General features: G+C 51.1%; 6 protein-coding genes across 6 annotated transcripts; 4 read left to right on the plus strand and 2 right to left on the minus strand.

Annotated features, from left to right (window-relative positions):
• Positions 1 to 666: 666 nt before the first annotated feature.
• On the plus strand, positions 667 to 5,172 carry P175DRAFT_0495586 (ubiquitin-specific protease UBP2; the record flags this gene model as incomplete). Its single annotated transcript, XM_040896085.1, has 11 exons — positions 667 to 688; positions 767 to 1,521; positions 1,576 to 1,783; positions 1,832 to 1,877; positions 1,933 to 2,327; positions 2,397 to 2,485; positions 2,540 to 3,077; positions 3,137 to 3,800; positions 3,870 to 4,290; positions 4,348 to 4,519; positions 4,586 to 5,172. The coding sequence occupies 11 exons, from the start codon at positions 667 to 669 to the stop codon at positions 5,170 to 5,172; spliced, it is 3,897 nt and encodes a 1,298-aa protein (XP_040749580.1).
• Positions 5,173 to 5,621: 449 nt separating this feature from the next.
• P175DRAFT_0535100 (3-oxoacid CoA-transferase) lies at positions 5,622 to 7,951 on the plus strand (the record flags this gene model as incomplete). The annotated part of the gene is made up of 5 exons (XM_040900191.1): positions 5,622 to 5,757; positions 6,094 to 6,179; positions 6,252 to 7,434; positions 7,525 to 7,834; positions 7,915 to 7,951. The coding sequence occupies 5 exons, from the start codon at positions 5,622 to 5,624 to the stop codon at positions 7,949 to 7,951; spliced, it is 1,752 nt and encodes a 583-aa protein (XP_040749581.1).
• A 254-nt stretch (positions 7,952 to 8,205) lies between these two features.
• On the minus strand, positions 8,206 to 8,951 carry P175DRAFT_0504095 (ubiquinol-cytochrome c reductase complex assembly factor 2). Its single transcript, XM_040897775.1, has one exon. It carries the CDS (start codon positions 8,751 to 8,753, stop codon positions 8,322 to 8,324), a length of 432 nt encoding a protein of 143 aa, XP_040749582.1. The 5' UTR covers positions 8,754 to 8,951; the 3' UTR covers positions 8,206 to 8,321.
• P175DRAFT_0353523 (uncharacterized protein) lies at positions 8,860 to 9,458 on the minus strand. The gene has a single exon (XM_040892915.1). The coding sequence runs from the start codon at positions 9,325 to 9,327 to the stop codon at positions 8,965 to 8,967; it is 363 nt and encodes a 120-aa protein (XP_040749583.1). The 5' UTR covers positions 9,328 to 9,458; the 3' UTR covers positions 8,860 to 8,964.
• A 72-nt stretch (positions 9,459 to 9,530) lies between these two features.
• P175DRAFT_0511633 (metal homeostatis BSD2 family protein) lies at positions 9,531 to 10,843 on the plus strand (the record flags this gene model as incomplete). The annotated part of the gene is made up of 3 exons (XM_040898603.1): positions 9,531 to 9,554; positions 9,671 to 10,186; positions 10,256 to 10,843. The coding sequence occupies 3 exons, from the start codon at positions 9,531 to 9,533 to the stop codon at positions 10,841 to 10,843; spliced, it is 1,128 nt and encodes a 375-aa protein (XP_040749584.1).
• Positions 10,844 to 11,424: 581 nt separating this feature from the next.
• On the plus strand, positions 11,425 to 13,763 carry P175DRAFT_0443514 (uncharacterized protein; the record flags this gene model as incomplete). The annotated part of the gene is made up of 2 exons (XM_040894183.1): positions 11,425 to 11,617; positions 11,776 to 13,763. The coding sequence occupies 2 exons, from the start codon at positions 11,425 to 11,427 to the stop codon at positions 13,761 to 13,763; spliced, it is 2,181 nt and encodes a 726-aa protein (XP_040749585.1).
• Positions 13,764 to 13,767: the final 4 nt, after the last annotated feature.

Below are 13,767 nucleotides of genomic sequence, written 5' to 3' on the forward strand. Positions count from 1 at the left end.
TGAGGGTGTTCTGGACAGCCGATGCGAACAGACCGACAGCTCCGGTGAGGGCAGTGGCCTTCAATGACCCCGCGATAGCATCCTGCGGGTGATAAACGTGCTCTTCGGTAGCGGAGCCCATGACGACGGTTGGGGATGGGAATAGGTTCGCTTGAGCTTGGTATAGACGAAGTCGGTTCGGTTGCGGAAGGACCGTGACGATGGGATTTTGGACGTCGGAGTTTCTGCCGCGCTATACCGCTTTCACTGGGCTCTCTTTGAGCTCCAAATGGTGTCGACGGTTCATGCAGGCAGATGACCCAAGGGGCACACGCCGGTGTCATTACTATTTACTGTGGGAGTGTGGACAGACATCACAGCCATCGGATTTCTGATTTCTTTCTTCCCCCCCCCCCCCCCTATCGCAAGCTGGTTGCCTCTGGGGTGGTGAACGAAGTTGCAGGCTTGCCGCTCGCTGAGCTCACCAGTACAACTGGTGCCTCCCCGCTATCCCTCCAACACACAGCTCTTGAACGGCATCGAATAGTTTCTCGAATTCAAAGCGGTCTCGTCCGTGGGAATCGCATTAAGCGAAGTTCTGACAAAATAATACATGGCATATTGTTAAGTCTTACTGAATTATTTGTGTCAGTCCTTCCACCAGTGTGAGTAGAGAGGAGCACACTCATGTCGCCCGTCCGCAGTTCAGGTAGGTAGCTTCTCTGAAGTTGACACGATCCCCTTTTCTTACGTGTTATATGCTTACACTACCAATAATGAATTCTAGGCAAGACTGCGCCGCGTCTTGTGCAAGATCTTCTCGACTACGATCCTGCTCATCCTCCCAGCACAGGCCGTAATCTTCTTGCCGACGTACCACCAGTATATCCTGAACACTATAATGGGCCACCGCTAGAATTCATTTCTCCCTCCGCCTGCCATCACAGCTATGTGAGGAAGCCCAACCAAACCTCGCTTCCGCTGCAAGAGGATAGAGGAAGCCATGGGGCTCCAACCAAAGTTTCCACCGTCTGTTCGAAATGCCGATACCATTTGCAGTTTGCTGTGAATTCCACTCCGGGGATTGGCCAGCTGAGTCAGGGCATTTCAGACCACATACATCATTTGGTTTGTAGCTCAGGAAAGCAAATTGGTAGTGGCTCGCCAGAGGTCACCCCCAAGGGACAGACAGTGGAGACATTTCAATATGAATGCTCATACCTCACATGTCCCGTCAAGGTCACCGTTCGAATCGCGTCCCCAGTACTCTCTCCCGAGTGGGTGCGTCAGTTAACTGATCCATCAGTGCTCGAGGCTCGTGCGGATGAGGCCATTGCAGCACATCCAGAGCGTTTGGAAGGAATGGCTCGACCCCAGCCTATTAATGTGTTACTCAATCTCCGTACATATATTACCAATGCCCTCCACGATAGTCAACAAAGCAAGCCGATATCAGCGATCAACAAGAGGTTTATGACATGTTTTGGGGTTGACGGGAAACCTTGCAAAGACCTCCTTCAATTTCTGGGGTTCGCTGTTACGGTTTGTACCTTGACTGACCCTGCATCTGTTTCGTTATCACTCATTATTGAATAGAATGAAGGCTTTTGGGACCCCCCTCGTCCTAACCCATGGGCCGAATTCCCTTATCAGGACAAGCTGAAGATCTTCCTTGACGATGTGTTACATGAACTTTCAATACTTATAGACCAGCGACCTGTCTTGGAGAAGAAAGGCAATCAAATAGAAAATACCTACCACCCGGCATTGGACGATTTTCTCTATGCTATTGATGCATTGGATTGTGGGTATTTCACCTAGTTTCCTCAAGCGCAGGCTAATGGTCTTTTAGATCCCAAAGCCCCCCGGCTAGCTGATTTCCAAATGGCACCTGCACCGTATGTTTGATCCGTCCTGCGTTGGTCTAAAAATACGTTCTAACCCGATGAATAGGTATTACGAAGACTTGGGGGTGGTCGAAGACATGTTGACATCCTCAATCATTGAGGCTTTCAATCGCCAAGTGTCCGTGGACCCAGGGCGAGCACCAGCCTATCTGAAATGCCTGAAAGAAATCGGCTATCTTCGAGGCGGCGAGGATGCAGATGCCATTGACCGTGCTGTTCAGGTGGCTTATGCAGAGGGTAGATATACGGAAGCAGATGTTGTGGACGCGTACAAATACTTCGGTTTAAGCCATGACGATACGCGACTTACCGAAGACAGCATCATCGGGACTTTCTACGCGTATTTGAGCTCCACCACTCAAGAAACGGAAACTCGCAGGCAACTATGGAGAATAGGCGACAGCAGGCGGAGTGAGCGTATCAAGTCTGCCGCGGAAGATAGTAAGTTTGGTTCTTCCCTACTGTTAATTTTCTGCATATCTCCTTCAATCATACTGACCAGACGAATAGGAGTATCAACGGTCGAGCAGGCCCAGGTATTTCTCGGTGTTAATGAAGAAACACCCGATGATTTCATCATGGCTATGTTTACCGCCAAGGTACCGTAGACCTTATATCCCACATATTAGATCATGAACTCATTTCTTCTCAAGATAAACGACAACCCTTCAAGCCGGGACCTTGCGAGACGCGCTGTTGAGCTCATAGCTACGGCACGCAAATCTGATGCTTTGAAACATTTCCTCCAGACCGGCGAGATGACCGCAGGTGAAATGGACGTCGCCGACGCGTACCGCCTTCTACAGATCCCCGACCGTACTGCTGATGAAGGAGCCATCATGGCTGCGTACACGATTTGTATAGATGAAGCCCCAGCGCAAGCTGAAACATACAACAAGGCTCTAAGCATTCTTGCAAGAGAAACGAACAGCCCTCTGCTGAGCAGCATGGTCTCCGGCTCTGCTTTGAAGTCGGACCGTAACTTGGCTGAGTGGCCGGTTGGGTTAAAAAATATTGGCAATACCTGTTACCTCAACAGTCTACTACAATTCTACTTTTCAGTCCGTCCATACCGGAACATGGTTTTGGATTTTGAAAACTTCAAAATGGAAATGGATGACAACAGCTGGAGCCAGAAACAAGTAGGGTCTCGGAAAGTATCCAAGAAAGAGATTGAACGCTCCCAAAGGTGTAAGTACTGCTAGTATAGCCTTCTGGCCACTCAGCTAACTTATCCTCTCTGGCTCTAGTCCTTCGAGAATTGCGGGCTTTGTTTTCAAATATGATCTCATCTCCGGATTCTTATGTCACACCTGGTCAAGAGCTAGCACGACTTACCCTAATCAGCCCGTCTAATGAAGCTGCCATTCGTCGCAGGTCAACGATGTCCGCTAGTAGGGGTGGGAGCCTGGGGGAAATTGATGGGATGCCAGTTGTAGGACCCCTGGGACCTCCGCCACTGATCGCAGAGAACGAACGCGAACAAACGGCAACAGTAGAGCAGGAAAAGGTCCAGCGGCCTAGTGACGAGGATAGTGATGGGACTCTGGTTGCCGATGGTGTGAAGAACGACGCCCCACACGTTCAAAGCGACGATAAGGAAAACGAGCCGTCTCAGGTTGACTCTGTTATGACAGATGTGCCACAAGAGCCGACCCCTTTAGCGGAAGAGGGAAAAGCGCCTTCTAATATAGCAGATTCTGCAGCGGAACCCGTCCAATCCGCCCAAGCTCCACCAGTTCCCCCCCGGCCGACAACAAATGTAGATTCCCAGAGACAAATTCTTGATGAAGTTGAGCTTGGAGCCCAGCAAGATGTCACAGAGGTGATCAACAACGTGCTCTTCCAAAGCCAATGTGCTATCCGGCCTCTGTCGATAGCTGCAGATGGAGAACAGCTGGATCAAGTGAAAGAGTAAGTTGCACTACGATTCACAGGTAACTATACTGTAACTGCTGACAAATCTTCCTTTCCCATAACTAGTCTATTTTACGGGCGTACAGTATCTTATATTGTATCTGAAAAAGGCACTCGGTCCAAGGAGGAATGGTGGTGTGATATCAAGGTCGATGTTGCAAGCGGTTCACGCGACATATACACAGCTATTGACGGTGCGTTTGATGTCCAAAAAGTCAACGTCGAAAACTCGGTGGCAGAGCAATTCGCTGCGATCAGCAAGCTGCCTCCTGTCCTTCAGATCCAGGTTCAACGAGTGCAGTTTGACTCTGTCAAAAAGCGTTCATTTAAATCCACCCATCATTTAGAACTGAAGGAGACTATCTACCTCGATCGATACATGGATACTCGACACCCCGAAATCCTAGATCGTCGAAAGCAATGCTGGGAATGGAAAGATAACTTAAGAGCACTGGAGGCCCGTCGAGCAGAACTCTTGCGTCAAAATGTATGAACTTAATTGTTATAATTGCTATCCTGCGAGAAATACTAACTCTGACGATAGGAAAAGGATGGTCTTGACACACCAGCTCTGTTAAACAGTGCCAGAGAAGTCTTGGAGGATCTCAGCGCTATGAAGGACGACCCCGACACGGCTGAAGAAGCTATCGATGTTGACCCTGAGCTGGTCCCTGAACTTGAACGGCTCTGCCAGTCGGCTCAAGCCGAGCTCCGACGTAGGTCCCCCTGCCCCCCCCAAAGTTTATATATTGTATGAAGCGATGCGGCTAATACGGTCCCAGATCTCGATCAAGAAATCAAAAATACTCAGACTATGATCTCGAGTCAGTTTGTTGACTATAAGCGGTTGCCCTACCGACTATACGCCGTTTTTGTTCACCATGGGTCGGTTGAATTTGGACACTATTACATCTACATTTTCGATTTCGAGCGAAATGTTTGGCGGAAATATAATGACGACTACGTGACCGAAGTGCAGGATCTCGATGAAATCTTCAAGAACCAGGATCGGCACAACCCACCTACGCCGTATTTCCTGGTCTATGTTAACGACACGATAAAGGATCGGCTCGTGAATCCTGTGTGTCGCGAGATGGTCGAGATCCAGCAGGAGACCCAGCCTCATTCGGATTATCAACGCGCGGATAGCGATAAAGCAATGGAAGACGTCACTCCGTCAAAGGAGACAGAAGATGTAGACATGGAAGCACCAGCCTATCGTGAAATCAGCACGGAGAATGGAACATCAGGTGAGGGAGCCGACTCCTCTGGCAGGGAAAAGAAACCGAATATGGTCAATACAGATGAGGGCAAATCTGCTGAGGCGTGGTCGCATGACGGGACTGACTTGCGTGGTGTGAAATGGTAGACTCAGAGAGCAAATCGCCGACAGTCACGACGCCGCCCAACCCATTGAAACGAAAGGGAGACGATAACATGGAGGTAGGACAGACTGGCCGAGAATCCGCAGAATGAAAGATTGTTGTATCGACACCCGCCCCCTCTTTACGCCTGTGGAATACCTCGACGACCTTGTTTTCCACCACTTCGGGCGGCATTTTCCCATGGCTGTCGAATAACGCCACGATGTATGAAGTACATGAAAGACAACGCTAAGCCAGGTACATATATGGATAGACACCTGCGGTATTATTATTATTGCATTAGCTTCCTTTTTCCGCTCAGGTGCTGGTGGAGACTATTTATCTGTGTGTTGGAGCTGGGAGCAGTCCATCTCCTGATGCTTTCCTGTAAATATGGTTGCTATTTATGATGATGATGATGATGATGATGATGATGATGATGATGATGATGAGTATGAGTATGGTCATGACGATTATTTTCGAGCATATCAGCGAGTTCCGAGTGTGGTCTTTTGACGATACCGAAGTGGTCCGCGGGTCGGAAAGGCAGATCCGCAGTCGGCAGAAGTTAGAGAGATCGAGAGAGAAAGGTGTGTAATAGTGTCAGAAGGCAAATAGGGCACAGTTGAATCTAAGTAAAGACAAGAAAGGGACCAAGGATGAGGGCGATAAAAAGGGGAGAAAGCGATAAAACAATCCAATGTTGTCTCTAGATTTGGTATAGAAAGGGAGAAAGGAGTTCTTGAGGTTATTTATTATACTCTATCTACAGTGTACACTACAATTTTCTGCGGGGAAGCGGGTGGCTGATATTCCGCATCTCCGCAACTAACCGTTTGCAGATACGATATAAATCAACGATAATTCCCCTGGTTTCTGTGAATCGTCTTTATACGACTCACTCACTCACTGAGACTCTATTGTAGTCCCCCAGGATTTTATTATGATTATGCCTTCCCCAGTGGCAATGTGCCTGCGCTTTGCCAGGCGGGCTTCGCTGGATCCCAGCAAGGTAATTAATTCACGATTTGCCTCTCGATACTATGCAAGAACTCCCGACTGACGGCGTGTTGAATCGATGTAGCATCAAATCCGGCTGGCACGAACGTTTTCGAGCACCATCCGTCGCGGAGAGATCAACAAGGTTGTCTCCTCTGCCGACCTCGCAATCAAGGACATGCAGTCCAACTCAACCCTGTTGGCCGGTGGATTCGGACTGTCCGGTGTGCCAGATACCCTGATCAATGCTGTCAAAGCAAACCCCTCGATCACCGGGTTGACCGTCGTCAGTAACAACGCCGGGGTGGATGGTGCCGGTTTGGGCCTGCTCCTGCAGTCCAAGCAGATCAAGAAGATGGTCGCGAGTTACGTCGGAGAGAACAAGACCTTTGAGCGCATGTATCTGGGCGGGGAGATTGAGCTCGAGTTGACCCCGCAGGGCACCCTTGCTGAGCGCTGCCGTGCCGGTGGTGCTGGTATCCCGGCCTTTTACACGCCCGCTGCCTTTGGCACAGTCGTGCAGACGGGCGAGCTGCCCCTGAAGCACAACGCGGATGGTACTGTTGCCGTGTACGGCCAGCCCCGCGACGTCAAGGTCTTCGATAACAAGAGCTACGTGATGGAGGAGGCTATCAAGGGAGACTACGCCTTCGTGAAGGCCTGGAAGGCCGACAAGCTGGGGAACTGTCAGTTCCGTTATGCGGCGGCCAACTTCAACGGCGCCATGGGCCGCAACGCGAAGATGACTATCGTCGAGGCCGAAAATATCGTCGAAGTCGGCGCCATCGACCCCGCTGCCATTCATCTGCCGGGGATATACGTCAAGCGGGTCATCCAGAGCACGGCACCCAAGAACATTGAGAAGTACACCTTTGCCAAGGAGGAAGGGGAGGATAACGCTGCTGCCCTTGGCAAGGGGAACACTGCCGCGAAACGTGAGCGCATTGTTCGTCGCGCCGCCAAGGAGTTTAAGAACGGAATGTACGCCAACTTGGGTATCGGGATGCCTATGCTTGCGCCCAACTTCGTCGACCCCTCCGTGGAGGTGATGCTCCAGTCTGAGAACGGCATTCTTGGCTTGGGGCCTTACCCCAAGAAGGGCCAGGAGGACGCTGACCTCATCAACGCGGGCAAGGAAACTGTGACTCTTGCCCCTGGTGCTGCTGTCTTCGGGAGTGATGAGTCCTTTGGGATGATTCGCGCTGGTCGGATTGATCTGACCATCCTGGGTGCGATGCAGGTCAGCGCGAAGGGAGATTTGGCCAACTGTGAGTAGTTCTCTCTCTCTCTCTCTCTCTCTCTCTCTATAACCCCTCGATTTTTAGTACGTTCTCAACATGCTAACACTAATCAAACAGGGATGCTCCCCGGTAAGATCAAGGGCTTCGGTGGTGCTATGGATCTTGTGTCCAACCCGGCTGCCACCAAGGTGGTGGTAACGATGGAGCACACCGACAAGAAAGGCAACCCCAAGATCGTCAAGCAGTGCGAGTTCCCTCTCACTGGCCGCACCTGCGTCAGCCGTATTATCACCGAACTCTGTGTGTTCGATGTTGACTTTACTAATGGTCTAACTCTGATTGAGCTGGCAGACGGCGTGACAGTCGACGAGGTGAAGGCCAAGACAGAGGCTCCATTCAAGGTTTCTGATGACCTGCAGCCCATGTTGTAAGGGCTATCCAAGAAAAGAGAAAAAAAAAAAAAAACTTCTCTTCTACTGTTCTTGTTGGCTTGGGGTATATAAATAGCATTTTGCTGCTGGCGTCTTGTTTTGTTGGGTTCTAAGCGTTACTGTGATACCTAAATAGCATGCATGGCTTGGTTGATACCAGGTCTGTCTGTCTAGCATAATATATCTATACTCTATGATGAATTGTCCAGACCTTTCTTTTTTTCTCTCTTTCTTTCTTAAATACCAGATATATATATAGGCATGTAGCTCCATGTAGTTTGTTTACCCATCACCAATCCAAGTGAAGAAACTACAAGTATGGATGCATCGTTATACATATCATTGCATAACCTATAAAGGGACCTCCTCTCTCTCTCTCAAGCACACAGTCTTACCCATACACAACAACGCATTATAATACATCAAATCAATACTATACAAATCCCAGTAATCGAACCTGCGCACAAATCAAACAAAAACGACCTACGTAAACCGAAACAACCCAGTCAACCGCTTCCCAATCCTTCCCAGCCAATCCCTATTCGGCGCCTCCTCAAACTCCCGAATCACATTGTCATAGTGGTCTGGGTTACTCGCGGGTCGTCGCAACTTGGGCGAAAGCGGATAGCGCCGGGCATATCGGTCTTCTAGGAGGGATGATAGAGCATTGAGCGAAGATTCCGAGATGAGGATGTTGCTGCTGCTGTTGTTGTTGCTTGCCGACGATAGTGACTGCGACTGCGACTGCGACTGCGATTGCGATTGCGATGGTCCTGGCTTGGTTTCGGAGACTGGGGAAGGGGAAAGACGAGATTGCAGGTATGTTTGCATAGAGACGGAGGCTGGACGGACCGGGTCTACGGGCCAGTGTTTGAGGAGGTGTGCAAGGCGGGACTGGACGTTCTGGATACGCATACGATTATTCGAATTAGAGGATGACAGTCTTACCGACCTACCTAGTAGGTAGGAGTTGGTGGGTGAGAGTGACTTACTGTTGTTGGTTTGGCCATGTTTGGCAAATGGTTAGTTGGATGGGTGGGAGAATATATCACTATATGATGCAGGATAGAGAGAAAGACGGATAGATTTCAAGTGGAGCTCGGGGGATTTGAAATCGAGTCAAGTCTTAAATAAGATCAATCGATGTAGTTCTTCTTCTTCTTCTTCTTCTTCTTTTCTTCTCTCTTGTTCGGCTTTCTCGATGCGGCAGAAAATCCCAGTCACGGGAGCGGAAGCCTCTTTGCTGCCTGGGGCTATTACTAAGCGCCTCTTTGGTGATGTTCGGCCACCTTTTTGGGCTTTTTTTTTTTTTTTTTTCTTTTTGGTCCGAGTAAAAAGGGAGCGAGCGAGTGAGGGAGAGAGAGACAGAGAGAGAGAAAGAGAAAGAAAGAGACTCGGATGTGGTTGTGGTGGTGGCTTGGACGTACGGACGAACGAAGGATACATAAGTCACGCATGTCATGATTGACATCTCGCTTCCTCTCTCCATCCTCCCTCCTTTCTATCTTCATCCCACTCCCATCCTATTCTATTTTCTTCTTCTTCTTCTTCTTCTTCTTGTTCTTCTTCTTCTTCTTCTTCTTTTTTTCACCCAGTCAACTGTTCGACCTCCATTGAATTTCTGGTCCTGCTGGGTTCTTCACAGGTCACCTCTCTTACTCCCAGCTCTTCCGTCCCCTCGCTCAGCTCGTCATGAGCTCGCAGCGTTATCAAAGGGTAAGTATCGAGCGCTCCTCCGAAGCAAAGTCCTACCAAGATACCGATGTCGATGCTCCAGCGGCGATTCTTGTCATCAAACACAAAACTAACTGATGCCTGATGTGTCTTATCAGGTCAACGCCCACGACGATGACGATGATGATGAAACATCCGTCCCTCCGTCAGTCCCTCTTCAGCCTACGCCCTCCTCTCCGCCCCCCTCGTTCCACTCCCGTTCTGTCTCGCCCTCTTCAAGACGCCTGCTCCGCGATGACCCCTTGCACCGAAACAGTACAGACCAGACGCTTGCCGATGCGTTCGATGATAGCGAATCCGAGGCCGGTGACGAACCAGATGACCGCCAGCGGCTGATGCGGGCGCAGCCGGAACACTGGCCAGCAGCGGACACCGACAACCCATCTGCACTGACAGAGGCTGCGTCCTCGTCTGGGGCAAGCAGTGGACCGCAGCCAGCGCAGTCGAATGAGCAGCCCACACGACGAATTCCGCGACGGCAAACCCTCTTACCGTTCTTCGGCACCTCCCCCAGTTCCGGATCCGCTCGTGTCATCAGTTCGTCGAATGATGGAGTTTTTGCAAATCTCGCAGCTAAACCGGAACGAGGAGAGAAGACTGAAGATCTACCGCCCGTATGTTCGACCCACCTCTGTCCCTCCTTGGACGTTGGTTATCGTGCGAGATGCTAATTCGTCCTGTAGTCGTATGAAGAAGCCGCCGCGGATGCCACTCCCCCTTACTGGGAGACGACGATTGTGGCCCCGGGGATTTCCTCGGATGAAGTCTATGTGGATGGGCTGCCGGTCGGCTCCATCTTCTCGTTCGTGTGGAATGCCATGATCTCCATGTCTTTCCAGTTGGTAGGCTTTCTCTTAACCTACCTGCTTCATACTACACATGCAGCAAAGAATGGAAGTCGGGCTGGTCTCGGCCTCACTTTGGTACAATACGGCTTTTACATGACAGGCAGCAATGATTCGAAAGGATCGGATGGAGATTCCGGGGACTACATTACTCCCCCGGACCCTAATAGCCATAATTTTGATCCGAATAACGTTGTCGATAGTGCGAGTTCAGGAGGCGACGGAGGTGGTGGCGCAGTATCGTCTATTACCACAAGCGAGTGGATTTCCTATGTCTTGATGATTGTTGGTTGGTTTATCTTAATTCGGGCCATCAGCGACTTCCTCCGGGCTCGACGCCATGAGCAACTGGTCTTGCAGAGTCCCGAGCGCGGGCTCAGCGTTCCGGTAATTGCTGAGGGCGAGAGATCGGAGACTGTCGTCTGAATACTGTTATGCATCCTGCAGAAGAACACCTTTTTGCTTGACTTGGTCGGAAATTTTTTTTGGGGGCGGAGCTTGGGAGTTTTTATTCTCTTTTTCTTTCTTCCTTTCTTTTTTTTTTTTTTTTTTCTTGTCGTGACATTCCCCTTTTATCCTTATTTTTCATTATTCTATCATTGACGGCTACCATATGGTGTCCACCACCTTGTAGCTATATTTCTTTCTTTCTTTCTTTCTTTTTTGTTTAGAGATACCTATTGAAAAAAGAAGATTCTCTTAGCCATGACGAGTCAACGGTTCCAGTTTGTTCGTTTGTATTTTGCCATCAGCAGGCAACTATATTTTTCAGGATGATCTTCTTGGAATGAACACGAAATCCCTTTGGATGATTTTCTCGAATCGACTCTGGATGGGTGCCTAAACACAGCTTCTCTTGGCGGGCGCTGGCTCTCTCCACCGCGATTCCGACTCCTCCGCTGACTGATTTTGTGTGGTTAACTAGGTATGATTTTCGACGTCTTTGATATAACCTGCAGCTGCACCCTCTCCTCCATTTCCATTTCCTTTTCCCTTTTTCTCGGTAAATGGCTAAGGTCGACCCTGTGGATGGGGATTCCGCCGCCGTCCCCGCGTCTCCGAACCAAGGTCCTGTGGAGGCTCGCTCGTTGTCTTCCATCACGACTATCGCGTCCAATCCCCCAGCTTATCCTCGAAACCCCGCCCAGAAGAAACTGGACCCGCTCGTGTTGTACATTGTAAGAGTCCCGGGAAGCAAAGGTATGTCATGTCATGTCTTCTTTCCCCTGCGACAAACCGCAGGACCCTTTCCCCCGCAGTTAGCCATGGAGGCTTTCAGGGTCCTGGAATGAATCCTTCCCGATCATGCTTGGAGAGCACCAGCCACGATTTTGTCGCTGACTTAAGAGCCTCGTCAGATGTCTTTCTTTCCCCTCTGAAACCTCCCACCAAATCCAGCGTCTCTGCAGAAGCCATTAATGCTTCCCTCTACTATCTTCATGTCGCAACTCCGGATGACGACATCCTTCTCCAGGAATGCGAACAGGAGCGCGAGGAGCAGGCCCGCCTACGGAGAGAAGGCCTGCTCCCGGATCCGGACATGCCCTTGCCCTCGAGCGAATTCGCACGCTTAAATAATGTCCGGCGCAAACCCGTACCTGGATTACCGACCAAAGCGAATGCAGATGTTCCTCCTCCTCCTCCTCCTCCTCCTCTTCCCACACGCCCTCCAACCCGATCGCAAGAGCAACAAGAAGAGCAACAGCTGGAGAGTAGCAACCGCTCATTCCAAATTCCAGATTCGAAGGTTCCTCCCGTTCTGCCTGCCCGTCCAACATCTTCAGGCACTTTCTCTCCGGCGAGGGCGACAGCCCACTTCACAGGTGGGGATCGCGAACTGTTTCTTGATCCAATCCCTACGCCGGGACATCCACTTCCTTCCGTCCCACAAGATGAAAATGTGTTTGACAAACATGCGGCGTCCAAGAAGCCCAACCGCTGGAGTGCCTCTGGATATATTTCAGACCGGACTCCGCTGAGTGGGAGAGAGAAATTCGATGGTGTCTCTACTGGTCGCCATAGTCTTGACACGTCTCGACCCCAAGTATGGCCACGCTCGATGCATGAAATTTCATCTTATGCTCGCACGCGCTCCCCGGCAAGAAGCCCCGGGCAATCTCCTAGTCGACGCCCACATGACAGCGCACGCCTACGCCAACCCAAGTTCCATATTACTGTAATCCGTCGCGATCCAGCTCATGGCAGTCAGTGGAACGTCGCAACCTTATCGACTCATGCCGATGGTACCGGCATTGATATCGAGGTGTCAACCCCGGGCTACAGTCGATTTGCTGCCATGAGCGAACCTCTGAATCTGGAGAGCCTCGGACTGGATCTACCCTTCGAAGCTCGCAGCCTGTTATCGCGACCGGGTCTTCATCTATCCCAATCCAATCCCTCAGCATCAGCCGATTCATCGTCCCCTCCCAAGCCATCCCCACCAAAGCGTTTCCGTCGAACACTCGTCGTATCCCGACCCTACACTGCAGACGACTCGCGCAGCTCCCTAGATCTATCCGGCAACCGTGCCTCGATGGACAGCAGCATGTCAGGCAGTCCCGTCAAAGCATACGGGCCGGGCTTCTCCAAACTCAAAAGCGGCTATTACGCCTTCACCTCCCCCTGGAATGGCATCTGCACCTTCTCAACAAGTGTCAACGGCCGAAGCCTCAAATGCAAACACCTGATACCCACCCCGGGGCTCCCTCACTCCTCTACCTCCGTCTCTAACCACAACCACAACCACAACCACAACCACAACCACGACAATCCCCCCATCACCGTCGCCGAAATCCGCTTCAACACCCCCTTCCAAGCCAACTACGTTCACCACCAAGGATCCTCGCACATGTCGCCCTTCGCTCTCAGCCAAACACCCACCCTCAAGGACTCCTCCTCAGACCCCTCCTCCTTCTCCTTCCCCACCTCCTCGAACTCCTCCCACAACCCTCTATTCGCCCCCTCCACTCCCCCTTCAGCTTCTAGCTCCTCTAAACGCGCCGCCCTCGCCCACTTCCTCCACCAAACCACCCGACACTCCCGCAGACTCTCAAATAGCAGCACAAGCAGCGGCGGTGGCGGCGGCAGTGACCCACCCCCACCCCGACCCCCACCACCAGGAGACCCCAAGTCATACGGCTCCCCCGAACGACACGCGGCCCCTCTCCGCCGCCCCCAAAGCGACGACCGGCTCGATCTCTCTCTCGCCCGTGAACCAGCAGGCGGCGGCATGCGCGGTAAAAGCGCAAAGCTCGGCAAACTGATCATCGAGGACGAGGGGATCAAGATGCTGGATTTGGTAGTTGCGGCTTGTATGGGTGTTTGGTGGAGGGGGTATTACTGTTAGGTTG

Source organism: Aspergillus ochraceoroseus, assembly GCF_002846915.1.
Source record: "Aspergillus ochraceoroseus IBT 24754 chromosome Unknown P175scaffold_8, whole genome shotgun sequence".
In the NCBI taxonomy this organism is placed as follows: Eukaryota; Fungi; Ascomycota; class Eurotiomycetes; order Eurotiales; family Aspergillaceae; genus Aspergillus; species Aspergillus ochraceoroseus.

Excerpts from the sequence above, each read along its gene's own strand:
- P175DRAFT_0353523 (XM_040892915.1), bottom strand. The coding sequence starts at position 9,327 with ATGGAGAGAGGAAGCGAGATGTCAATCATGACATGCGTGACTTATGTA.
- P175DRAFT_0504095 (XM_040897775.1), bottom strand. The coding sequence starts at position 8,753 with ATGCGTATCCAGAACGTCCAGTCCCGCCTTGCACACCTCCTCAAACAC.